Consider the following 26,330-nt stretch of genomic DNA (forward strand, 5'->3'; position numbering starts at 1 on the left):
AGGGGAGACGCCACCTCCAGGAAGGCTGCGATAACTGGGATAAACCTGCCTTCCACCCCAGTCAACCAAGCAATTTTTAATTGGCCCCAGATTGTGGATTTAAGGATAATTAATTCAGCTGGGCATGGCCATGCATTCATTTACACCTCTTTTCTTAGGGAAACTCAGAAACCTTATCCTGCCAATGTCCTCCACCTCTCAGCTTCAGGAGGGAGAGGGAGAGCAAGAGAGCGAGAAACTAACTGGGTTCCAAACCTTGAGATGAGCCGGTGACCCCCTCCTGAAGTGTGAGTGAAGGCAGAATTTGCAGACTGGAAGCCAGGACTCCGTGTGACCCCAGCTCCCACGGCTTGCTCCCATCCTCAGAGAGAAGGTGGATTTGCAGCCCCAGAGCTGAGGGGCTCTGCCCGCCCCTCAGCATTAACTTTCCCTCTCTGTCTAGTCAGGTCCAGGGGCAGACTCCTGGGCCCCCTGAAAATGTAATGAGGATGGGAGGAAGCTGTGACTCCCTGGACGGAGGCTCTACTGGCTTTGCCTACAGCTGCCTCTGACGCTGGCCGAGGAGCCCCCCACTTCCAGCCTGTGTGACGAGAGCCTCCCTGACACTCCGTGGGTGCCAGAGGGCATGGTTAGCACAGTGGCCATATGCAGAACCCAGCTGGAGGACAAGGCTGCGGGGCTGGAGGACCCTGCGTGAGGCAAGGAGGGGCTGAGCACATGGGTGTTGGGGAAAGGAGGCCGTTGGTTGGAGGTGGTGTTGCCAAGCCACGCTGGCACTCTTCCCACTTGAATTAAAAACTGTAAAACTTCTTTCCCTAGATCTGTCACCAGACAAGTCCTGAGAGCACAAGGACCCAGGTCCTCAGGGAACAAGGCAAGGGAAGAGGGTAGAGCTTGGTGCCCAAGCATCTCCAATGGTGAGGGCGTCTGCCTGGCTCAGCGGGGGTCTAATGTCTTAGTCCCGATGATCCAGGCCAGCCGACAGGAACATCTCGCACCAACCTCTTGGGCGGCCCAATCCCTCCGCTTGGCTCCTAGAACCCCTCTGCTCAGGAAGGACAGACAGGGGTCACAACTTCATGTACGTATTTCACCCTCATGACAGCCCTGAGGCATCATTTCCATGGGATAGCTGAGAAAACTGGGCTCAGAGACACACCCAAGGTCAGCCAGCGTCGGGACCCACGCGTGAAGCTAAGTGTCCCCAGAAAGGGGAAGGTGCCTTTGTACAAATGTGCAGTGCCTTCCATGTCACAGGGGCCTGACCCCTAGTGGGGAAGCTCTGTAATGCAAATGAGCCCCCTCTTCCCAGCTGCGGCAAAATCCACCTCGCTGGCTTTGTGAACCAGCTCAAGGAGCCCTCAGCCTGGGGGCAGCTCTGCTGGCGGAAGCAGGTGAGGGGGGGATGCTGGGCTCCAGCCCCGGCTCCTGCCTTCCCGGCCTGGAGGATGTGGCAAAGGCAGCACTTGGGGCCCAGCTGCAGGCAGAGCTCCTGGAAGGTGTGGATGGGCCCAATGAGGCAACTGACATGAGTTACAGCTTTACAGCTTTAATCCAGCAGTTGGAGCCCTGTGGCCAGTGGGGCAGCCGGGAGCAGGGCTCTGCCCACTGCTGATGGAGCCCTCTCCCTGCTCCGCCCCGGCCCACAGTGAGCAAACAGGGAGGGCCCCAGCGTTCCTGGCTGGGATCTTGGAAGTTGACGGACTCTGAGAAAGCCGGGGTCTTGACCCAGACTTTCATGTCCTTCTCTTGTCCCAGGTAAAAATAGTCCAGTGATGCGAATCCCTCCCCACCCACCCCTCATTCACAGCCAAGTTCCAGCTCAGCTCCTGGTCTACTTCCCTCCATCTTGCTGCTCCATCACCAGCAAGACCCAGGGCTCGGCTTGGTCTGGGGCCTGAGGAGTAGAGGACCCTCGCCCACCCCCAGGGCCAGATGCAGACACAGGAGAAGGGCATCAATGGAGGGGCAGCAGAGACACAGCTGGTTCCTCAGGCTCCTGGGTAGGACGGCTGTGGTGGCATATAGGGGGGAGGAGCTGAAAGCCAACGAGACAGGATGAGGGTTGGGGGCGGGCATGGGAGGATGGGAAGTGCCCCCCCAATTCCAGAGGCAAGAAGGATCCATGGGGAAGAGATAGCCTGGATGTTTCCAGCTGAGGCAGAAGTCTGGGAGAGGGACTCAGGGTGAGAAAAGAGCCGGGGAGGTCCCAGCACAGAGGTAGGGGACAGGCGGGAGCAAGAGACTCCAGATCGCTCACTTACCTGCAGGGTTGTAGATAGGGGGCCCAGCCGGGTACAATGGATACTGGGGAGCAGGACCACTAGGAGGGTACATGTAGCCAGGCTGTGGGGGTGCGGGGCCAGCTTTGGGGTCCTGGGGGTATGGGTACACTGGCTGCACTGGGATGCCTGTCATTGGAATCTCCTGGCCTAGGTGGGGGACAAGGATCAGCATCAAAACTCCACATCCATGGTGAAGCCTCCTCCTCCTGCCCCAGAAACCAAGGTAAGCACCCCTGGGCCCCTGCTGTCTGTTCTGGCGAGCTCCAGGCTGGCCACCTGCTGCCTCTGCCTCCCAGACATTGCCTGGCAGAGTTGAGCGGGGAGCTGTGCACGTGGTCCCCGCGAGTCAGTCTGTGTTTAGCAGGTTTGCTCCCCTCAGCAGGTTTCAGAGGCCTCACGACCCAGAGAACAGAGCCGGGGGAATGTCCCACTTAGGCAAGGATAGGGCAGCTCCAGAGTCTGGTATCTTGTTATCTAGCACAGCTGCCACTCAGGCGGGTCCGCCCTCAGCCTTTTCCTCCCATTCTGATCCCCCATGCAGCGTCATCATTCCCACACCCATCACGGTTGGGCGTCTGTGCGGTCACATGCCAGCACGCAGGCATACATTCATTCCACTGTACACTACGGTTCATGCAATTAATGCTCACCGCTACAGACCCCATCCCGTGTCCTTTCCAAGAGTCACGTGCGTGCCTGTGCCCATGCACACACACCACTGTTGACAGACGGCCTGCCACGCGCGTCTGAATATTCCCAGGCACGCATGTCCGCGGACACACAGTCCGCTGGTTCACATAGAGCCCTGGCCACGTTCTTGTTTCTGGGGTTACCGGCGGGCAGGTGTATGTACACAGAAGCACTCGCTGCTGCCCAGTTCAAACATGCTTGAACTCTCTGGTGCCCGCCACGGGGGTCGGCCCAGCCTATCGGATTCATCTGGCTCGGTACTGCACGTACCTTCAAACGGGCTCTGCAGATGCTGGCGTCGGCGGTACAGGTAGCAGCAGGAACAGAGGAAGCAGCAGATGGTGGTGGCCACCACAGCCACAAAGAGGATCACAGCCGAGGCGATGCCTGCTATGGTCTTGGGACTTAGACAAAGAACAGTCCCCTCACCTTCCAACACTCATAGGAGGGACTCCTCATTATGGTGACCATAACACTGTGCTCCAACTCCTGGCCAGCAGGGGGCCACAGCAAGCTGAGATTTGGGGTTCCTTGAGGGGCTCTGCCCAGTCCCTGTGGAGGAGATCTTAGGGGACCTCCATGTCCCAGAAGACCATGCTGCCTGGCTGCCTAGTGTGAGGCATGCCGGGATTTGTAGTGTGCTCCCCACTTCGTTGCTCCTACGTCTACAACTTAATTGGTTAGACTTTGAACATGTTAGCACTGAAAGGCACCTTAGAAATAATCTAGAGCCCCTTTCTATTAACCCCCCAATCACGCAGTCTCCTTACACCTTTTCTATATTAGCAGTCCCCTGCAAAAAGTTTGAAACCACTAGTTTGGCAACCCCTGCATTTCGTGAAGAGGAAATAAAGACCCAGGAGAGGACGAGCCTTCCCCAGAATGACACAGTTAAGGAGAAGTGGACCTGGGAATCAAACCCACGTCTCCTGCCTTCTTGCCAGAGCTTCTCCCACAAAGCTGCCCCATGTACCCACCCTCCACCAAGCGCAAGTCGGTTAATACGCCTTTCCTAGAGCCCCAGGCCCCAGCACCAACACCCACTCTGTCACCAGGCTGCGTCCTAGGTCTGGGCTCAGGCCGTGGAAGTGGACATGGAGAGGGGCAGGAGGGAGACAGGGAGGAGGGGAGGCCTGGGCAGGCCTCCCAAGAGGAGGCTGGAGGGGGCGGGGGTGGAGGCGGGGGCCCACCTGAAGGCCAGGCAGTGCTTCTGCTGCCTCTCGGTGATGAGCAAGGTCAGGTCTCTGCAGCAGTACCGCTGGTAGCAGGTCCCGCAGCAGAAGGTGAAGAACTCGCAGTTAAAGCCTGGATGCCAGGAGCCATTCCGGTCCAGGTACCACAGGCAGTCCTCGCCGGCCAGCGCTGCGGGCAGGTTGGGGTGGGGGGGCCCATGGCCATCGGGCCAGCTTTCTGTTCGCCCTTAGCCCCGCTCCCCCAGGCTCCCGGCCCGCCGTCTCCCGGGTCGCGGGAGCTGCCCCTCGTCACCACCCCGAGGGGCTCCGCCCCTGAGCTCCGGCGGCCTCCCTCCGCGGCTGACTCCGCGCCCCGGGTCAGCTTCCCATGGCCCAGCCTCCCCGCCGGCTCTCCTCCCGCTCCCCGCGGGCCAGCAGCACCCAGCGGAGCCCCGCGCCCACCCCGCCGCCTCGCGGCCCAACCCCTTACCCAGGGGAGCCCCCAGCACCAGGAGGGCGGCCGCGGCCAGCGGCGCGGCCCCGCAGAGCCCCGGGGGCCGCATGGCGCGGCTTGGGCGCGGCCGAGCTCGGCCGCCGGGAGCGTGGAGCGCAGGACGAAGCCGGCCGGCGGGAGCTGCTGCGGGGCCCAGCCCGCCGCCAGGCTCGGTTTCCTCTCCCGCCTCCTGCGAGGGCGGGACTAAGGCCCGGGCCGCGGTAACCCTGCCCCCCACGTTCCGCGCCCGGCCCAGGGGGCCACCCACCGGCGACGCCCACCCAGCCCGGGGCTCTGGAGCTGGGCGCCCCTCACCCAGCCCGGTGCTACCCTGCACCCCGCCCCCGGCTCCACCGTGGCTCCCTCTGCCCGAGCCACGGAGGCCACAACAGGGCCGCTGGACTCTGCGGCCAGGGAGGCCTGGCCGTGCCCTGGGCCCGCCCCCGCGGCCTGGGCCCAATCAGTATCCCGGACCCCAGAAGCTCCGGTCCTGGTGCCTTCTCCGAGTGCCCAGGCACATGGGCCAACCCTAGAAGGGCAGGGCTGGACCTTTCCCTGTGCAGGACCTCCTCTGCCCCAGTGTCCAGTCCAGGACGTCCTGCGGGGGGCGGGAGAAGAGGGAAAAGAGCCTGAGAGCACCCCGCCCCCACTCCCAGAACACAGGCACCCATTGAGAGGCAGCTCAGAGTGGCTTTGTCCCTGGCGGTGCCCACAGGCCTGGACTCTGCCAGCTGCACTGGTTCCCTGAGATGGCCCCTTCCCCCTCTGAGTGGACAGCGCTGGCATGCACCAGCCTATGGCCTCATCAGTCGGGATGACAGGCTGGGGCCACCTGGAGCCCATCCAGCTAGACACCCTTCAAAACCTCCTTTTTTCATAAAGCAGTCCTGCAGAAATACTGCATAGGCTAGGGGAGCATAGGCAGGGCAAGAGTTAATTACAGTGGAGACAGTGGGTTTGGTGGAAGGGGGGAGCCAGTTAATCCCCTTACAAATGTATACTGTCAGTGACTATGCCCGCTGCTACCTGGGCTTACCCTGACCAGGACCTGCCTGTCACTCCAGGGACCAGACTGAAAGCCTACCTCAAGCCGTGGCCTTGGTGCAGTCCCTTACAAAGCACTTTGACAGGTAGCTCTTTAGAGGGTTTCCACCACTCGGTGAGCTCAGTGAAGCAGAGGTGACAGGTGACAGGTGTTCTCATCGATCCTATCGTACAGATGGAGAAAGTAGGACTCAAGGGAGTTGTAGGACTTGCCAGAGGTAATACAGCCCACGAGAGGCAGAGGCAACAACAGCAGGACCCAAGTCTTCTAAATCCAGGTGGGTTCCCCGTCCTGGCAGCAGAGGGTGTGCAGCGAGTCTCTCTGGTGTTCGGAGGTGAGGGAACCCGGGCAGGACACGGAAGGTCCCGCAGAGCCTAAAGGGCGGCCAGAAGAGGAGCTGCCCTGTCTGGGGCCCATGCGTGTGCTAGCACACCCAACCCGAGAGCTGGAGTAAGAGAGGAACTAAGAGCTGGAGTAAGGAAAGGACTGGTTCCTGCCCCCAGGTAGTTGCTGGTAGTCTGATGGGGGAAGGTGGGGGCAAGTGATTATAAGTACCCGTGCAGGACCCAGTCAGAAACACAGCAGCAGAGGGGTGAAGAGAGACGTCTCCCCCTTGACCACCCCCGAGACAGTGTGCCCTTTGCCATCCAAGTGCACAAGCTCCATGAGTGCGGGACCCTGTGGCCGTTGTGCTCACTGCTGTCACCCAGCCCTTGCCATTGGTTATGATTGTAGGTTGACGTGCAGAGCCAGGGCTGTCTCTCTTCCTGTCCAAGGCTGATCCTCCCACGTGTACTCTAGACCCCCTCTGATCTCTCCGCCTTATCTCTTTTCTTCGGGGTCCTTAGTTTCTCCTTCCTTATCAGCTTCTTTCCCCAGAGCAAAACGGAAATCTCAAGTCTCTCCTGGTAAAACAAAACAAAGCAAGACCAAACACAACCAAGCCACATGCTTCCTGAAACTCATCCTTTTCTAAGCTACTTTCTTGCTTTTCTCCTTTACCCCTGTTCTCTCCACCAGGTCCTCCTCAAACCTCGCCCTGATTGAGGCTTCCAGCTGGCCACGACACCCGGTTCTCACAACACCATCCGTGATTTTCTAACTGTAAAATTCTAGGGAAACTTTTCAGTCCACAGGATGGGAGTGTTGAGACTGAGAGGGTGGGGAAGGGCTGGGGGCGGGCCCAGGGGAGGAAGGGCAGGGTTCGGAGAGCCTGGGGATGGGTCGAGGCTAACCCTGTCCGGATGATGGACCTGAGTCCTGACGGAGGCTGTGGAAGTGGGCAGGAGTGGGAAGGGGCAGGAGTGGGAAGAGGCTGGATGGGAGCACCGGAGAGGGACTGGGGGCGCTGAGGAGGGGGTGGTCCAGATCTTTAGGCCTGAAGGAGCTTCACTGCACCTCGTCCACTCAGGGCACCTGGGAGACTCTTCCCCTCACTGCGCCAGTCTCCTAGGCCCCAGAGTGGGGCAGAGGCACTTTCCTGGAAAAGGAGAGGAAAACAGTAATTAATCTCTGACCAGATGAGACAAAATATGAACTTTGCCAGTGGCAGGCTCTCCCCGGGGGGCCTGGAATATGATCATAGTACTGCTAACAGCTAATACTGCAGACGAATTTGCCCCTTGTACAGGGGCTGGAAGGGAATTTTCCCAGCTTGCCCGGCTGGGATTTAAAGGTGAGCTTCTGTGACTTCTAAGTCCAGGCCCTTGCAGTCCACCGCCTGCCTCTCCTGGAACATGTCTAAAGTGCTCCGCGCTATGCTTGGCATACAGAGCACGTACCTGGGGTAACTTTGATACGCAGCAGGAGTCTTTGTGGGAAGGGAGCGGGATATTTAGAGTGGGGAAGGGCGGCGGAAGCCCGGCAGAGAGGAGGGCCTAGGACCATGCCTGTGACCCAGTTTGGGCTTTGCCTGGGACTGTGGTACCCGAGTGAACGAGAGTGCTGCTGAGTCATCTCACCGCTGGGCTGAATGACCAGCCCAGGGCTCCTCCCCACCCCCTTCTTGCTCCTCTTCAAATCAGAGCCAACTGAGTAGGTCTGGCTCTCCCAGGACCTTTCCGCCTTCCCAGGACCAGGGCCGGGGAGCCTCCATTTCAAGGCTTCTGCCCCACCCAGCTGTCTGGCTCAGGGGCATTCTGGGCCATTGTGAGATAAGGGAAGCTCCCTTCCTCTCACCTACTTGCCTCCAGGTTAGTCCCGTGCTTTCTCCAGTCTCCCAACTGTCCAGTCACCTCCTGCAGAGAGGTGATTACGCGTTCCTTTCTTCCCGAGAAGACACACTGGTTCTTCCTTGCAACCCAGGCCTAGAGAGAGCAAGACCCAGGAAAGCCCCAGAAACTTGGCCAAGTTCTCCTGGCTTAGCTGGGCACTGAAGGAACCAGATCTCCTGGCTCTCACTGTCCCCAAATAAACAAACATCTCTCTTGCAACTTAAGGTCTTCCCTGGTGTCTAGCTTTATTCTCTCTCAGTGCGAATGGAAAACTGTGACTCTCAAGTTTGTCCTCTTGGTGGGAGGGGTGGGCGAAGGACAGTGGGGATCAGCCTCGCTGCAGGCCAGCTCCTGGTAGGAAGGAGCACTATTTAACAATGCCTTTGCAGGGTTACCTGCTCCCAGAATACCAGGCTTCTGCTTCTTTGCAGAGGCCCAGGGCAGCCTGGGCAGAACTTCTACAGCCTGGGCCTCAGGAAAGGAGGGGTTAGCTGGGCTCATTTGGGTGGCAGCTGTGAACAGCCTGCCCTGGGGGCTGTGGGAGCAGCAGCAGTCCCAGGCAGCCAGTGCCTGGCCTGAGGCGCCCAGCCCAACCAGTGGGGCAGACGGGGAGGGCCAGGTTATCTTTAAATGGCACCTTACTCAGACGGCACCTCTGCCAGCTGGGCAGGGTGGGGGCAGACAAGTGTTATTTTGGGATCTGAGGATAAGGAAGGAAGACGGTTCTGTTTACAGCTCTCTCCTTTATCCCCACTCCCTCTCCTGGGAAGGATTTGGGGACGTGGGCCTCAGGTGGTCCTTTCCACCCTGGGTCTCTGTTTTCAGCCTAGTCCTGTTAATCAGTGGCACAGAGGGGAACTCTCAGATCGACAGAGGCACAGGGCCTTTGCTGGTGTGACAGGCTCTACAAGGACAAGTTTGGGTAGTTAAGAGTTGCTTTGGGCTTGGAATTGGACCAATGGCTGCCATGACTACTCACTATGAGGCAGCCTTCCACAGTGCTTAGTACTGTGTTGAGTTTAATCCTCAGAATGAGTCCCTAATGCAGATACTAATATTACACCTGTTCTGTGGATGAGGAAATGAAGGTACAGATAATTTAAGTAGCTTGCCCAAAGTCACCCAGCTGGTGGCTGGCAGAGCCAAGATCCGAACCTAAGCAGTCTGCCTCCAGAATTCACGCTCTGAACCCCTAACCAGAGCGTGGGTCCTGCCCTGTCTCTTACTTGCTCTGCAAACTTGGACAAGCCACCTAAACCCTCTGGGCTGGGCTTCCTTGTTTATAATGGGCTATGGTTCAGTCAAACCCACTAGAATCCTCAAGTCAGCTGGCAGAGGCCCTCTGGCCCATTGTCTCTCCCTGTTCAATGGAAAAAGAATTTACTCAGGGTCATATAACAGGTCACTAGGAGGGTTTGGGCAGGAGCCCAACCCTCTTGCCTCCACATATATTTCTGTGCTCTTGCTAGGGACGCTCTGTGAGTCAGGGATGAGGCAAGGGAGCCAAGCCAGTGAGGGATGGGAGATCAGTTGTTGATCCGCAATCACAAGGCCAGGTGTAAGAGAAACACCACATCGCTTTTCTTTCCCTCCAGTTAGATCAGACCAAGTCTCTACACTGACCGGTGGTGGGGAAGTATCAGTCCCCTTTCTGGGATCACGAAAAGGTCCTGGGATCTCACACAATGCAAAGTGCTGAGGCAGCTATGCTATGCAGGCCTTGTCCTCTGCCATCCAGGGGTGGGCAAGTACGGCAGTCCTGGCCTGGGGACAGGCACAGACACCATTCCCTGGAGCCCTGGTGCCCAGCAGCCTACCTCCCCAGGGACTCCGTGCAGCCTCTTTCTTAGAAGTCCTCCCGTCCCCAAGTGCTCTGCCAGGATCCGGGCAGGGTCTCTACCATTCAGGCCCCACGGACTGCTACTCCTTCTTGTCTCCTGGGACCCCTCCCCTTTCTTTCTCCCCGCTTCTTCCTCGGTGACCCTGTGCACTGAAGCTGCTACAGAGGCTCCAGAAGCATGGCTGTCCTCAAGCAGCTCTGCTTTCCACTCTGCAAAAGCAACTAAGGCAAGGAAATGCAAAAAACTGGGCTCTGTTCTTGGAATAAGCAGAGGGGAAAAAACCCAGCGAAAGCAAGCCAATGCATGGATAACATGGTATCATGCAGCTCCTCACAGAAAAGCCGCTTAGCAGGTGGAAGGTAGGGGCTGCAGCCACCACCTGTTTCTATCCTGTTCCCAGGCAGGATGGCAGCGCTGCGGTTCTTCCTCACGGAGCTGGCCTCCCGAAGGCGCACTGAGACCCTAATTTAGCAGCAGCATCTGTGAAACTGAACTGAGTCATTCTAATCCAGTGAGTCAGGGAGACAGAGCCAAACATAGCTCCCAGCTTCTGGAGGGCGGGGGGAGCCCAGAGAGGAGCACTCTCTCCCATTTGAAGTGCTTCAGTGAAGTCATCTTGAATTCTAACTACAACCCTGAGGGAGGTATTAGTTCTCCATTTTACAAATAGGGAAACCACGGATCAGAGGGGATGTCACTGGCCGCAGCTTCCTCCTCACCTTCCGGCTAGGCAAGCATGCCGCGTTGGAGCCACTCGAGCCACGAGAGACTTCCTAGGCCTTCCGGTCAGGCCTGCGTCCCTCCTGTTCTCTTCCTGCAGCACACTGCCATTAAGTCATGGGTACCATACAGGTCTGAAGGGTCCGGTGTAATTTGCAATTTTAGGAAAACAACAGTCATGTCACTCATTTCTCACCTACTCAAAAAACGAAACTTGACAGAATAAGCCTCCAAACAAAACATCCCCAACACAAACAAAAGGAGTGTGAGGGTTCTTCTTAGCTAGCTGGTGAACCTGTACCAGTCTGGCAGAGAAAGAGAAATCATTCACAAATGGTAGAATTTTATTAACAGTCACTTTAGGCTGGCCGCTTTGCTACCTGAATCTGGCCCCCATCAGCTGTCGCTTTTGGAAGACCTTTCTCTACCCGCCATCAAGGCCCATGGACTCTCCCTTGTCAACCTTTCACTGCCTGACCTCTTCCACTCCATCTCCTCCTGCACTCAGGTCTCTCACCTGCACTCCTGCCTCCGGTCTCCCCTTCTGGTCAAGTTTAGACAGATGTCAGAATGCTTTCCAAAATGCAAACCTGATCCTGCCACATCCCTGCCTAAAATTCGTGAGTGGTCACCCATTCCTGGAAGAGGGCAAGGCCTATAGGATCCCTCCTTGTCCGGCCCCTACTCATCCCCCAGCTGATTTCTGGCCAAGAGCCCTATAAACCATAAATTCCAATACTTTAAGCTTTAAAAACTTTAAGCCCATGTATAAGCTGTGAAAATGCAGTCGTATTCTGTGAGGGTCTTAAAGATTCTTTTCTCTGGGGTGTCCTACCCCACCCTCGTCTGCCTGGCAAATGCACGGGGGAGATGACAGAAAACTGTCAAAAAGTGCTAAACCGGGGCGCCTGGGTGGCTCAGTGGGTTAAGCCGCTGCCTTCGGCTCAGGTCATGATCTCAGGGTCCTGGGATCGAGTCCCGCATCGGGCTCTCTGCTCAGCGGGGAGCCTGCTTCCCTCTCTCTCTCTCTCTGCCTGCCTCTCTACTTGTGATCTCTCTCTGTCAAATAAATAAAATCTTTAAAAAAAAAAAGTGCTAAACCTACTTGGGTCAGAATCACAAGCCTTGCTGTGTGACTTTTGGCAGGTTAACATTTAATGACTCCGTGCCTCAGTTTCATCAGTCTGTAGATAGGGTGAACAAAAAAGCATGCACTTTGTAATCACTAGATGGTCTACATGAGATAATGCAAGTAACACTTTGGAACGGACACTGGCATTTGGTGCTTCTGAACCCTGAGCAGTTGGAGCCACCTTGCAAGTGCTCAGTTTAAGGGTCACCTTCCCCATGTAACCCTGCATGCCTTCTTCTCCCAGTTACCATTAACTGACCCCAGTACTTCTCTCAGTACTGCCCACATCTGTTGCATTATTTCTGACCTCCTACTGGACTCGCTTCTTGAGGGAAGGCGCCAAGCCTCTCCAGCGTCTAGCCCTGGCCTTGCATGGAAAAAAAAGTTTAGTATTTGCTGAGCAGAATGAACACATAGTGGTCAGAAACTGGCTTTGAGTTTATCATCTGCTTATTGGTCATATCTCTGCCTGGCTGGGGTGAGAAGTATAGTCTTTCACTGGACAGCCCTTTCATTTTCCAAAGCGGTGTCCTGTTTTCCCCAAGTCTTCTCATGAGGCTCCTTCAAGCTTCTTCCCCCCAACACAGATTTGGTCCTCCGGTGCTTGGTTTTCCTCTTGCAGATGGGCTCGCCGTCTGTCGGGGAGCCTCCTGTTTGAGCACCATAATGGAACAGAGCTCTCTAGGATTGCTGACAGACACAGAGGACTGAAACGATCTTACACAATCTGTGTCTGCTACCCCAGCCAGGACAATACGGGAGTTTAGTGAGGACATGTTAACAGTTCCTGACATCATAAACACTTATTACCGGCACACAGAATTGCTAACAAGAGCACAGTGCTCTGTAATCCTTAACTCTCTTCATACTCATCAGTTTTGAAAAACAAACTTACCTTTAAATTCTGCCTATTTTAAAGCTTATAGAGGTATTTGTTTGAATCCTAAACTGTCATCCTTCCCAGGGGTTCCTCTTTTTTTTTTTTTTAAGATTTTATTTATTTAATTGACAGAGAGAGAGATCACAAGCAGGCAGAGAGGCAGGCAGAGAGAGAGGAGGAAGCAGGCTCCCTGCGGAGCAGAGAGCCCGATGCGGGGCTCGATCCCAGGACCCTGAGATCATGACCTGAGCCGAAGGCAGCGGCTTAATCCACTGAGCCACCCAGGTGCCCCCAGGGGTTCCTCTTGTCTAAAATTCTGATCAGCCCTGGCCCAGTTGGTTAAACATTCGACTCTTGATTTCTGCTCAGGTTCTGACCCCAGGGTTGAGAGATGAAGCCCTCTCATCCCCACAACCTGCTTGGGATTCTGTCTAACCCCTCCCTTATCTAAAAAAAAATCTGATCAGCCCCTCTCCTATCTAGTACTGTTTTGTAAGAGGCCTTCATATCCTCTTTTGGAATGCATAAGGCACTAAAAAGCCCCTTCATCTGTCATTAATATCAAGTAAGGGGACAAGGACAGAATCCTGGGGCACAGCATAAACCATTCCACAATAAGCCGGTTTGTTGTCTGAGAGTTGGAGGCCAGTAACCAACTTCCCCATTCCCTAATGCTTTGATTTTACCGTGTCCAGATTTTATCTGTTAATGAAATCAGATTGAGTCTAGTTTGGCATCCCTTGCTCTGAATTCATAATGAACATCTATTAAACCCCAGTGGTTAACAACATTCTTATTTATCAGCTTGCGTCATCTGTCTGTATTCCCTGATCGGTGTCACAGATCGGGAAGGGACTTAGAATCAGCTTCCTTCCGTTCCTGGACTTCCACCTCCTCCATCTTCTGGTTATTTCTTCTATTTTCCCTTCAGTTCTTTCCACTAAAAGCCCAGCACACTGCTGGGAAAGCCCTTGGTGTCCTAGCTGTTACTCACCAGGCTCTGGAGACCTGGTTAAAGCAGCCCAGCGCTCTCTCAGTCCCTTGTTTATCTTATCTTGAGCTTCGACTCCTTCCAACTAGTTGGCCCTAATCTTTTCAGACCCAAGGTAGCTGGCTCAGTTGGTCAAGCGGCTGCCTTCAGCTCAGGTCATGATCCTAGCGTCCTGGGATCGAGTCCCATATCGGGCTCCTTGCTCGGCAGGGGGCCTGCTTCTCCCTCTGCCTCTGCCTGCCTCTCTGCCTACTTGTGATCTTTCTCTCTCTGACAAATAAATAAATAAAATCTTAAAAAAAAAAAAAAAAAAAAAAAAAGAAGAGGTAGTAGGAGCTGGAGTTCCTTTCTGTCGGTACTACTGGACTCCAGCAGATCATTTTTCTCCATGCTGATGCTGGGTGTCGTCCCTAACTCTTCCTCGTCGATAGAATGGGAATAATATCCGTGTACCTGCTGTAAAGGTTAAGTGGGATGATGTGGAAATGCTGTGGGAGCACAGGAGGTGCCAGCACACCAGTGCAAGGCCCTCTGCTCTCATCCACACGGTATGTCTGTTGGGCATGGGTGCCCCCCCAGATGATACAAAGATGCTTTCCTTTAAGACTCAAGTTTTCCAGTCCTCCCCCAAAATCAGCAAGAGGATCTCTGTCAAGAGACCATTTTTGGCACTAGATACAGACTTTTTTTTTTTCTTCCCTAATCAGCAGACCTAGAAGGGGCCCATATCATTCTATGTGTGGGAGCCCCAAGTCTTCCCAAACTCCACAATTCAATGCCAATGGCACAAGACCAGTCTTTTGTGCCACAATCATGAGTTGATTTGGCCTTGTGAAACCTTCAGCACTGAAACCAACTGGCACTGCCTTGAGATCAATTATGGAGTGAGTTTCTAAGACTGACTGTGGTTTTCCTGAGCAACAATTGGCCAGACCTTCTATCATCTCCCCAGTATGAGCGACACTCCCAACTCAAGGGGGAGAAACAGCAGGGGCAGTTACTCATTTCAGAATCTGCCTGGCAGCAGACCATGCGCTGCACACACCCTCGGACTTTTCAGACAGTAACCTTAACACTTTCCCCAGCTCAGTCAGACGTGGGAATTATACACCAGGGACACCTAGTGGTGTGAAATCACTATTGGCTACAAAATCCTCAGCTTCCATTACAGTCCTGTATAGTAAATGCCCCACAACTGGGGCCCTCTCCTCAAGAACAGACTTAAATTCACTTTATATTCTATTTCTTATCTGCAAAACCGGCAACCTAAAGAATCTTCTATAGCTGCTAAAACTCGGGCACCAGGCATAGGTACTATCAAAAAAGGAAATGCTGGGCTTTGCCTCCTTCCCCTTGATTGATTATCCTCACTCACTTTTTGAACCAAGGGACTGCCCTTAAAAATACTAGATTGGGGGCACTTGGATGGCTCAGTCATTAAGCGTCTGCCTTCAGCTTAGCTCATGATCCCAGGGTCCTGGGATCGATCTCCTGCTCCATGGGAAGCCTGCTTCTCCCTCTCCCACTCCCCCTGGTTGTGCTCTCTCTCGCGCTGTGTCTCTCTCCGTCAAATAAATAAAAAAAAAAGTGGCAAAATTAAAAAAATATTTGATTGGATGATACTAATCATTTTGAGCCAGGTTAGCTAAAACACACTATGGTGTCTACATGGCTCTGCCTATTCCTTTTCCCCTAATTTTTATTTTCCTACTAAAAGGGACAGCAGATATGCTGGGACACCTTATACCATGCGGACTAAATTCATTTGTAAAGATTACTTTACTCTCCTAGAAAAATACACATTGCAAATTTGAGGGCTACAACTTATCCACTTTAGAGATTCCTGAGGGAGAGGGGGTAACCTTTGAACATCAGACTGTGTGGTAATGTGTGGGAGAGGAATATTAAATATGGTTGGGTCAGGAGGACTTTTAAAAAATGTTTTTCTCATTTTTTTTTTTTTTTTCTAAAAAAGGAAAACCAACGTGCCATCTGTCTGGCTTATTTTGTGTGTGTGCAAGTATACACAGGGACAGGTTGGGGGGAGGGGTTGTGTCATGCAATGAGGCAAAAACAAGATGACTTCCTCTGAGAGGGGAGCCTTAGTGTTGTAGGAGGGAGACAAGGAGAGGTCACTGAAGAGGGCTCAGAATGTAGTCGCTCCCTCTCGTTCCTATGGAGAACCCAGAGCATCTGTGGTGGAGGGCGGAAAGCAGGATCATCTCTCAAGGGTACTCCTATCTGAACACATCAGATGTCCTATGAAAGTAAACAAGTTCTGTTTTAGAATATAAATGGTCATGACTTCCTGTGCTCCTGAGGTGGGGCAAAATAATCCATGAACACATAATCCTTCTGGGCAATATGTTTCTGGAGTGGCCAGCAGAGGGCTCTAGGAACAGAGGTGAGGGCACATGGGGAGAAAGGTTTCTAGAGATGGAGTCTCTTCAGGGGGTCTGAGAAGTGTCCTTTTTTCCAGTAGTCCGAAGCGACAGCACTGGGGAGCTTGGTCTGAACTGTCAGTGTCACTCTGCAAAGGCCAAGGGCCAAGAGTCAGGAGGCCACTCTAGGTTGAAAAGAAAGTACATCTCGAGGCCAGTTAAGGGCTGCAAAATGGTTTGTGGCTGGGCCAGGAGGAGAAGATGTAGAAAGTCTCCGTTTTTTAGATGCCAATGGTCTGCAGAACCCGCCTCTCGTTGTCATTAAGGTGGCCTGAGAACATTATGTAGCAGGGCTGCTGAGCGAACTGGCAGAGGAAGTCTGTGAGATACGCCTGGAGGGAAGAGAGAGGAGCATGACTGAGGGTTTCCAGGCTCACCATCTGTGGCAGGGCAAGAACCCCAAGTGGGATAGGAAGCACTGGCTTTTTGACAAATGCCACCATGCTGAAGGGTGGCTTTCTATATTCTTGGATCTGGTGCAGGCTTAATCCAGAAACTAAATTCCATAAGGAAATGAAATTTTCCCAACAGGTCTCATATTTCACCCAAGGACTTTCACAAGATAGCCGGGTTGCAAGAAATTGGACCGCCACAGTGGCAGGTATAATGCTAAGGTACTTCCAGCCCACCCAGAGCCCTTGGGTACTCAGCAAGATAGGAACTCTCTGCCCTGAAGCTCCCAGAATGAACTATGAATGGGTTTGAAGGCATATTTCTGTTTCCGAGGCTTGCGACATTGTCACTTGCAAGACATCGGTCCCTGGAAATGCTCACCTGCAGATCAATCTGATAAAGAGGATCCTTCAGGGCATCAGGGTCATCTTCCTCGTCATCCTCGTAGTAATCCTCCTCTGTTAGACACAGCCAACATAGAGAGGGGTCAGGGCCAAGGCCCCTCCTGCACCCCAAGCAGGGAGGCATCACCACACAGCAGGGGCAGAAGGGCTAAAGAAGCCCAAAGAACGTCCCTTGTGGGCCCACCTCTCCCCTCTGGCACCCCGTTCTTGGTGCCAGTGCACAGAAAAGGTATTTAGCATGGCTGTCCTGTCCTCTTCTCAAACTGCTTACCATATTTGCTTGTAGCGAGAATGTCAGATAAGAGTTGGCCAGCTAAACCATCCTCTTCCTCCTCTTCATCCTCCTCCTGGTCCTCCCACATATCATTGGAGTCATCTACTTGGAGATGAAAAGCAGCTGGAGCATGCTCACACATTTTCCCTTCCCAAATGCAAACAGGCCAGAACAGAAGGGTCCCAAGGGTTTCTGCAATGTGGCCTGTGGCCAAGCCCTCCCAAAATGTTTAAATGGAAGAACCGAGGGTGTTCTGGTGGGTAGAGAAAAGGTTGAGAAACTCCTGAGAAAAACCGAACAGAAAGGGGAAAGCAGCTTGCCTCCTGGCTGCCTCCCACCCCAGCCTCTGCAGAGATTTCACAAGGCGGACCTCAGGAGCAGCTCGACACGTGTGTAGCAACGCTAGCTAGCCACATGATGGGCATGTACTAAACATTAAAAAACCCCCAGTGATTCAATAAGCCTAACTGATAATTTGAACATTTGTAACTTGATCTGCCAGGCTGAAAGTCTGCTGAGAGTAAGAGCCTGGTGCACCTTGACCCCACTCTGCAGGAGTGGCCTGGCGCGCAGCGTTAGCCTCCATGACGTTGGAGAGCTCATTGATGATCAGCTTCAGGATCTTGACCAGTAAAGGAATGTTTGTCCAGCGCTCAGGGTCTGGAAAGGAAAGGCAAGGCTTTTAACAGACTGTCCGTGGGCTCCCTTCTGGCGGTGCTCCCCACCCTCCTGCGGCATTGCTCAGCAGACACAGTTCACCAACCCTCAGGCTTTCTACCATCCCAGACCATATCCACTTGCCACAGAAGGATTTAAAGTTAAAGAACTTCATTCTGCTTGGTGTTCTCAGAGTTCAGAAGTTAGGACAGGTAAGAGTTCAGGAATTAGGAGATAGGTTTTGGCTGGTAATAAGGTTCGGACACCAAGTAACTGTACAGAGCACATTACTCCAGTCCCCATGACTTGCAGTCTGAGAAACAGCATAGGTGATTATAAACCTACGGCTGAAGAGGGCAGCTTTGCACTCGCTGCCTACAAATCACTGACGTCATAGGACAAAAGCAATCTGGCAACAAAGACATGCTCAAATGCATATCAGAGCCCCGAACGAAGCTGGAAGTTGGGGTCCCTGAGATTGTTTTTGTCAATTTTCAGCAATAAGAAGGAACCATATGTTCTGATCTGTTGTTTACCTATAGCATTCTGTTTCTTTTTATCAAAGCCATCACTAACAGCTGTATTTTAAAAATCTAGATCATAGTACATCCCTGCCTTCCACCCCACTTAGCCCCTAGAGAGGAGACTGGAGGGGCAGCAGCATCACCCACTTTTGGCTGACTTAGAGCGGGTGCGGATGCCCTCATCCATGCTGTAGATCTCCTCTCCCTTCACGCGGATATCCTGTAGCCGTTTGTCATCTGCATTGATGCCATGCTGGAGCAGTTTACACAGTGCCACAGAGCTAGCAAGGAAGAGCCAAAAAAGGGTCAATCAGCAACCCATCTACAGTTCACTCCAAGGAGATAAGAAATTATGTTCTAAGACTCTTCTCTGGGTTGGTGAAAATTCTGTTCATAACTAATTAGGAGAGATGAGAGAACTTAGCTAAAAACGGGATTTAGTGTTCATGAGGATGGGCTAATGAGAACTTTTGAACTTCTTGAACAAAGCTAAGGTGGGCAAGGATCACAATAGCTGGCCACACTGAAAAGTGCGATGGGGTGATGGGAACCAGTGGGAGGCAAGTCTAGGACAGGAAGTTAGCAAGCCAGGGTTAGAAGGCTTGGGTTTCTAAAGGAGAATAAGCCATAGCCGTACTTGGCTAGGGGAAGTCTGTGGCAGTGGAGGACTCTGGCCAGCAGAGAGGGGAAATGCGGTGTGCTTGTGTCGACTGTGTTTTGGAAATTTCAAGATGGCAGCTATTCAAAGACACCGACTAACAATAAAGAAACAGAGGGAAAAAGGAATACAAGGGGGCAGTTGCACATGTTGAACAAAAATCAGTGAAGCAAGTCAGGGAAAGAAGAAATGCAAGGAGAGGGCAGAATGCCCACAGAAGAAATATGGGCCCTACCTGACTTTGCCCTCATACTGTCCATAGAACAGATGCTGCCGGCTCGTCCACTCAGCCATTACAAACTCCAGGGCAGGTTTGCCAGTAGGTCCTGGGAGGCTGCACAGGAACTCCAAGAGGGGTTCCAGCTGAGTGTGCACCAGATGAGCGAACACCATGATCAGAGACTAGGAGGTAATGAGAAGGACATCTGCTTCAGGGAAACCAATTTCAGGGAGTTGGCGATGAGAGGGAATGGGGTTGGCCAGTCAAGAAATAAAGAACATGGAGAGTTCCTTGTCAGTATTTCTTGGGCCAGAATAGACAGATTTTACTTAACTGCTCTGCAAGGATCGTAAGACAAAGTAAAATACCTCCAAGGCCTGTATATCGACTTCCATCTCTACCACCTGGAGGATGGCAAAGCCCTGCTCCCCACTGTCCTCTTACCTGCATGACACTGAGCGTTTCTGCCTGCTGCATCTTACTGAGGATGGCACGAAGAATCTGGTCCAGGTTCTCCCCCAGCTCCCGCCCTGCCTTGGAGATGAGGGTGGAGACGAGGCGACCCACAAAGGCTGCAGTGAACTCGGAGGTACGGGGGTCCAGGAGCTGGCTCACCACTTGCATCACATACCACAGCCCATTGTGGCCCTGCTCATCGTGCCACTGGGCCACCTGCTCCAGCGTCACTGACACGTAAGCCCGCAAGCACTCTCCACCATTCTGGGGAGACAAAGGTGGCAAATGAGATTAGCAACAGGGGAACAGATATCAGGAGGCCCTCGGTCTATATGGGCAAATGTTTTCTTTAGAGGCCTATGTCTCATAAAAGTGATAAGCCTACAGGGTTTGTGGTGGGCACATACAGCTGGAGTTAGGAATTTACTGTTACAAATATACCCATGCAATATACAATCCTTGCTTTACCGAATCAGCTATCTCAAAAATCTTATTTCTGATCACAAGGGATCATGGCCAAGTAAACTAAGTTTTAGCCATGAAGATCTACCTCTGGTAGATGTTTAAGATGTAAGCAGTGATTATGGACACTACAGGTCTTTATGAGAATAAAGACAAACAAACATATGAACCACTATCTGCCCAGAGATTTCCAAAGGCCTATTACTTTGCTGACTTTACTAAGTCAGGTAAGACTTTCTTAGAGCTTCAAGTCTGTATGTCTGTAATCTCATCCACAGTAGCAATACCCAGATACAGATGGGCAGGATGTCTGGCATCCATGCTCTTTAAGATCACAACAGATTCCAAAGCAGAGAATGCTTGGCTTCTGCAGCCTACACCCTCCTGGGTCCCTTGGTTAAGTGTGGATTTGAGAGATCTGTATCTCTAAAGCAGGAGACGGTGTCAGCTTTCTCAGGCTACTGTAAGCCTATGGCCGGGGAGCTACCTTCCCTCTTCTAGTCACCACAGCTCTGATACCTGCATGGTGGCGTTGTCATCTGTGTGAAGGGTGCACTGTGCCACAGCAGGGAAAGCTTGGCAGATGAGTAGCTGGGAAAGGGGAGGCTTTGTATTCCGTACTACTGTGGTCAGGATATCAATGGCCGTCTGAAGGAGAGAAGAGGGGGAGAAAAAAAATCAGAACCGCCCCTAGGGTGGGGGTCGAGGGTACCCAACATCCAAGAACCTTATTGCATGGACACGACATAGCAACCCAAAGAAAGCGCAAGTAAAGTTTCTGAAGGAAAGGAGTAATTAGCTAGTGGAGAGTGCTCGCAGCCTCCTCCCGCTAGCTCGCTGCTTGTTAGATATGGGGGTGGGCGGTGTATGGCGGTGGAGTGGACAGACAGTCCACTGTCTAATAACAGCACTGTTCAATTCATCAAGGGCAACTCGGGATCAAGAAGAGCCACGTCCCCAAAGCCTCAAGAATCAGGATAGCCCCCCACTGTCCTGTGGGCAAAGTAGCCCAGGAAAGTCACCGTATGAATCTCTAACGCCACCGGCTTCCCGTCAGCTAGGTGGGATGCACAGGTGGCATGGGAAGAGCGTGAGCCCGCTCTTTCTTAAATCTCCACCCACATCGGTGCCCTGTAAGTACTTACCGCACACAGCCCTGCAGGGATCTTGTCTGCTGGGGCCTGCATTATGCTCACAAGAGTGGGAATCAGCCTCATCTGCATCGGGCCCTGACAGGCTTCAATCTGGGACAGCTCCTTGAAGATATCCTGGGCCAGCGAGGCGACGACAGGATCTGAAGTGGATAAGGCACACAGAATCCCCCCCGCCCAATGGTCTGCATATGCTTCTGGCTTAATGATGCCTGTTGCTTGGCCTTCACCTAAGTTAACAACTTCTGCTGTGCTTACACGTCATATACCTGGGACCTAGGGAGGCCGTTTGAATACCCTGAAATAGGAGACGCTAGATCTCCAAGAGCCAGAGGATACATGGTTTCATTAAGTCAGAAATAGGCCTGGAATAGCTACTCCTAAAACAAAACCAGGCTCTTTTTCTGGGGCAAATCTTTAATGACTTTCATTCTTGTGAAACCTGGATTACGAAACCAAACGCTTAAGGAAAAAAAAATCCCCACTGATACTTTGTTAAGAAGACCATGAAACTTTCAAAGGTTGCCAAAACACTCATTGCCAGGCTCTCCTGTGTTGAAGAGGAATCATATACATCTCCCAGGGGTTAGTCATGAGAGAAAAAAGAACTTCCAAAGCAAAAGGCAAAACCCTCACAAGGCAGAGCCTTGTGAAGAAATGAAACTTTGGCTTGACCTACTTCACCTATTTAAGATACATTTCCTCCTGTATCGAGCAAGAAAAAAAAGAAAGTATCACTGCAGCATTGCTTTGAAAAAACTGCGAACATTCTAGATGTGCATTAACAGAACCGGCAGATTATGCTATAGCCATTTTAGGGAATATTACATGACGGCTGAGAATGACAGGTATCTAGGAGTGCAACATGGAAACCTCTTCAGGACACTTTTTTTTTTTAAAGATTTTGTTTATTTATTTTGTCAGAGAAAGAGCAGAAGCAGGGGGAGTGAAAGGCAGAGGGAGAAGCAAGCTCTCTGCTGAGCAAGAACCCCAATGCTGCAGGACTCGATCCTAGAACCTGGGATTATGACCTGAGCCAAAGGCAGATACTTACTGACTGAGCCACCCAGGTGTCCCTTGAGGACACATTTTAAGTGAAAAAGCCAATCAAATAAAACGTTTAGTATGATGTCATATTATGTAACTCCTACCTCTATATATCTTGTGTTTCAATATTGGCACTCCCTCTATAAGAACAAATATCCTCAATATTTTTTTCTGGTAATGAAGCATTACACAACTGAAGTGCTGTTAATAATGCACACTTCCTATTGAAAAAGTTAAAATGTAGGAAAGTATTCAAGGAAAGAAAACAGCTGGAATTCCACCACCTAGAGAGACCTACCTTAACACTCTGATGTATTTTCTTCTGGTACTTTTTCTATGTACATATCTATAAATTAATTCTTGTCTAAAACAAGCCTAAAACTTGGGGTTATATACTCTATGCAGTTTGGAAAACTTTCTATTCTCTTCTTAGAATGTGAGCACTTTCCCACGGCTTTAACTATTCCTTTCAAGTTTGATGTTTAGAGGCTGCACGGTATTTCACTTTACGGATATAATAAATGTAACTAATTTTTTTTATTACTTCTAAATTTTTGCTACTACAAAAGCCATGTGATGACCTCCACTGTTCATAACCCTTTGCATGGGTCTTTCTTCAGTATCTCATTTTCTACGTGATAGCTGTAGGCCTCTTCTTTTAGGAACATTTTGATGTAGTCACTGGATTTCCCACTTAATTGTTCAAGTTCTGAACTGTACCTCTTGCCTGCCAACCCTTTACTTGTCTTTTCCCCCAGTTCTGACTGCAGGTGAGAGTGACAGGAACACGTACTACACTTTTTGGTGTTCCTCTAGCTCCAGTACGGGCTCTCCTCTTGGCTGAGTGAAAGCCTTTCTTTGCTTACGATGCTTAAGACCATGAGACCCAGGGAAAAGTTTCACTTAAATTCACCAGCCACCACCTTTCCTTTGGTGTCCCTCATCCACACACAGTCCCGGGGGCATACCGTTACTGTACTTCAGGAAAATGGCGATGGTGAAGGGGCAGATTTTGCTTTCCATGCTTGCTGTGAACTCTGGGTCTACTGTACAGACGATGCACAGGGTCTCCATCACCAGGTTGAGGACCTCTGAGCTGAACTGGGCTGCTAGGTGAATTAAGCCATCCAGGATACTGGGGAGGAAAGGCTGAAGCACGTGGGTACTCTCTGAGACTTTTAGTTGGTCACAATAACTACAGGGAGAGAGAGAAAGAGATAGAGAGAAGCAAGCATTACTCACAAGTGGATCTTTTAATTCCTGGTTTTTCTAGTTGGTATCACAGATTGCAGCATTAGTATGTGTAGCTTTATGAAGCTACTTGCAGAGTTAGTTTTTACATCTTTCTGGGGCATATTTTGTGAACATCAGCACCGCCGTCTCTAAGTGAATTTATTTCTGCTTTGATTTTTTGCTGTTTTAAACTTTCATTCCTCTCCTACTCTGTCATATCATTATATTCAAATTAGTAAGATGTTAATTAAATGCTTTATAATTCCTTGGATTACTGCTATAATCACATCCTTTTGATTTTGATATACATTCCTGTTATTTTTCAAATAGTTAACAGAGTTTATTTTTATGATTTTAAAAATTTGTTTACTTGAAAGAGTGTGTGGGGGGAAGAGCAGAGGGAGAAGGAGAAGCAGACTTCCTGCTGAGCACAGAGTCTAATGAGGGGCTCGATCTCATGACCCTGAGATCATGACCTGAGCCAAAATCAAGAGTCTGATGTCATTTTATTTATTTATTTTAAAAAATATTTTATTTATTTATTTGATAGAGATCACAAGTAGGCAGAGAGGCAGGCAGTGAGAGAGAGGGGGAAGCAGGCTCCCTGCTGAGCAGAGAGCCCGATGTGGGGCTCGATCGGGATCATGACCTGAGCCGAAGGCAGAGGCTTTATTTAACCCACTGAGCCACCCAGGCACCCCAAGAGTCTGATGTCATTTTTAAAATTTTTATTTTATTTTATATATTTTTAAAAGATTTTACTTATTTATTTGACAGACAGAGATCACAAGGAGGCAGAAAGGCAGGCAGAGAGAGAGAGAGGGAAGGAAGCAGGCTCCCTGCTGAGCAGAGAGCCCGATGTGGGGCTCGATCCCAGGACCCTAGGATCATGACCTGAGCTGAAGGCAGAGGCTTTAACCCACTGAGCCACCGAGGTGCCCCTGATGTCACTTTTTTTTTTTTTAAAGACTTTTATTTATTTATTTGACACAGAGAGAGAGATCACAAGTAGGCAGAGAGGCAGGCAGAGAGAGAGGGAAGCAGACTTCCCACTGAGCAGAGAGCCCCATGTGGGGCTCGATCCCAGGACCCTGAGACCATGACCTGAGCTGAAGGCAGAGGCTTAACCCTCTGAGCCACCCAGGCGCCCCAAGAGTCTTAAATAAATCTTTAAAAAAACCCAAACAAAACAAAAACAGGATTGGGGAAAGGCTCTGAGTGGCTCAGTTGGTTGAGCGTCTGACTCCCTGATTTTAGCTTAGCTGGTGATCTCAAGGGCATGAGATTGAGCCCTGCACTGGGCTCTGCGCACAATCGCTTTGGATTCTCTGTCTGGCCCTCCCATTTGTGCCTTTTCTCTCCAATAAATAAATAAATCTTTAAGTCGGGGTGCCTCAGGGGCTCATCAGTTAAGCACATGCCTTCTGCTCAGGTCATGATCCCAGGGTCCTGGAATTAAGCCCCACTTCAGGCTCTCTGCTTGGTGCAACGTCTCCTTCTCTTTCCTCTGCCTGTTTGTGCTCTGTCAGATAAATAAAATCTTTCAAAAAGAAGAGAGATACTCAACTAAGCCACCCAGGTGCCCCGAAATAGTTACAGGGTTTTGTTTTGTTTTAAAGATTATATTTGTTTATTTGTCCAAAAGAGAGAGCACAGGGAGGGGGAGTGGCAGGCAGAGGGAGAAGCAGGCTCCCCGGGGAGCAAGGAGCCTGATGTAAAGATACATACTCTGGGATCATGATCTGAGCGGAAGGCAGATACTTAACTGACTGAGCCATTCAAGCATCCCAATAGTTAGACAGTTTTTAACATCTTTTCTAGCACAAGTGTTAATTAATAGGAGAATATTTAACTTTCATGTTATACAAATTCTGTACTTTTTAGAGTATTTTGCATCCTAAAATGAGATCAATTTGTATAGCCATTCTATGGAATAATAAATTTGTGCAGTATCTGTGTACAACAGAAAATTGTGTACTAAAATTTGTAAACTACTTGTAGGGTTTACAGTTTTCTATACATAGTTTTTAACTTACCTCCTATTCAATCAATATTTACTGAATGCTGCTTACCACAGCCAATGGAATATAATTATACTGTTTAAGTCTGTACTTTTGTTTATCTTCAGAATGGCAATAAAAGTCAACAAAAACACTGTTTCTCTATGTTAAAAGAATCTAGTACAGAAACAAGGCATTCTGAAGGTACTCAATAAATGGTTTTTCCTAATTTTTTTTAAGTGGCTTATAACCATGTTACTTGTGTCTGATGCTGGGTTTAAAAGTCCATAATGAACAGTGAAACTGTGGGCTTTGATCTCTCAGATTTGTCCACAGACTTTTAAAAAATATTTATTTACTTATTTGAGAGAGAGGGAGTGCACGCGAGTGGAGGAGGAGCAGAGGGAGAGGAACAAGCAGATCCCACAACCCATGAGATCATGACCTGAGCAGAAATCATGAGTTGAACACTTAACCAAGTGAGCCACCCAGGAGCCCCATACTTTTTGTTTTTTGGTGCATAACATCTTGATTTTCAATTCTACCTTGCTCTGGATCTAACTTTTCCTTAAGAGCTAAACTGTCATCTGGCCTTGATGAGCTCTCAATACCTTAGATGAGGTTTTGCACCCTTCTCTCTACTGGTACTCAACTCTGCTCTACCTACTTCCCTCTGCTTCTCCACTCTAAGGATTTACAGTTACTGCTCTTCTGATGAACATGAAACTATACAGTCTGGTAGATCACAGAGATCTCATCGTCTGCTTAGATCATCTGGGATCTTGTATGCCACACTAAAGAAGGTTAGACTATTCTGGAAGCCAGTGTATCTCAAACTTTTTTTTTTTTTTTTAAACAAATGATTCCTAATACCTTCTCTGCCCTCCCCAAAAGTCTTCAAGCAACACTGAAACCCCAGGAAGATGCCATAGATTTAGACTGTGGCTT

The 26,330-nt window shown here is 50.9% G+C and overlaps 2 protein-coding genes across 2 annotated transcripts in view; both read right to left on the reverse strand.

The window, feature by feature from the left end:
• Positions 1-1,533: 1,533 nt before the first annotated feature.
• On the reverse strand, positions 1,534-5,172 carry SHISA4 (shisa family member 4). The gene is made up of 5 exons (XM_045983614.1): positions 4,638-5,172; positions 4,166-4,337; positions 3,246-3,379; positions 2,265-2,432; positions 1,534-2,038 (listed from the first exon to the last, which is right to left on the reverse strand). The coding sequence occupies exons 1-5, from the start codon at positions 4,708-4,710 to the stop codon at positions 1,992-1,994; spliced, it is 594 nt and encodes a 197-aa protein (XP_045839570.1). The 5' UTR covers positions 4,711-5,172; the 3' UTR covers positions 1,534-1,991.
• A 10,050-nt stretch (positions 5,173-15,222) lies between these two features.
• The window catches only part of IPO9 (importin 9), a 54,079-nt gene continuing 42,971 nt past the window's right edge, over positions 15,223-26,330 (reverse strand). The window contains exons 15-24 of the mRNA XM_045983180.1: positions 23,118-23,344; positions 21,097-21,245; positions 20,471-20,599; positions 19,478-19,753; positions 19,049-19,215; positions 18,303-18,436; positions 17,512-17,634; positions 16,972-17,076; positions 16,678-16,754; positions 15,223-16,235 (exon numbers count right to left, since the gene is read on the reverse strand). Of these exons, the coding sequence (XP_045839136.1) occupies positions 16,125-16,235; positions 16,678-16,754; positions 16,972-17,076; positions 17,512-17,634; positions 18,303-18,436; positions 19,049-19,215; positions 19,478-19,753; positions 20,471-20,599; positions 21,097-21,245; positions 23,118-23,344 (1,498 nt within the window). The 3' untranslated portion in view covers positions 15,223-16,124. The remainder of the gene's footprint in view (positions 16,236-16,677; positions 16,755-16,971; positions 17,077-17,511; positions 17,635-18,302; positions 18,437-19,048; positions 19,216-19,477; positions 19,754-20,470; positions 20,600-21,096; positions 21,246-23,117; positions 23,345-26,330) is intronic.

The sequence above is a fragment of the Meles meles genome, chromosome 17 (assembly GCF_922984935.1).
Source record: "Meles meles chromosome 17, mMelMel3.1 paternal haplotype, whole genome shotgun sequence".
NCBI lineage: Eukaryota > Metazoa > Chordata > Mammalia > Carnivora > Mustelidae > Meles > Meles meles.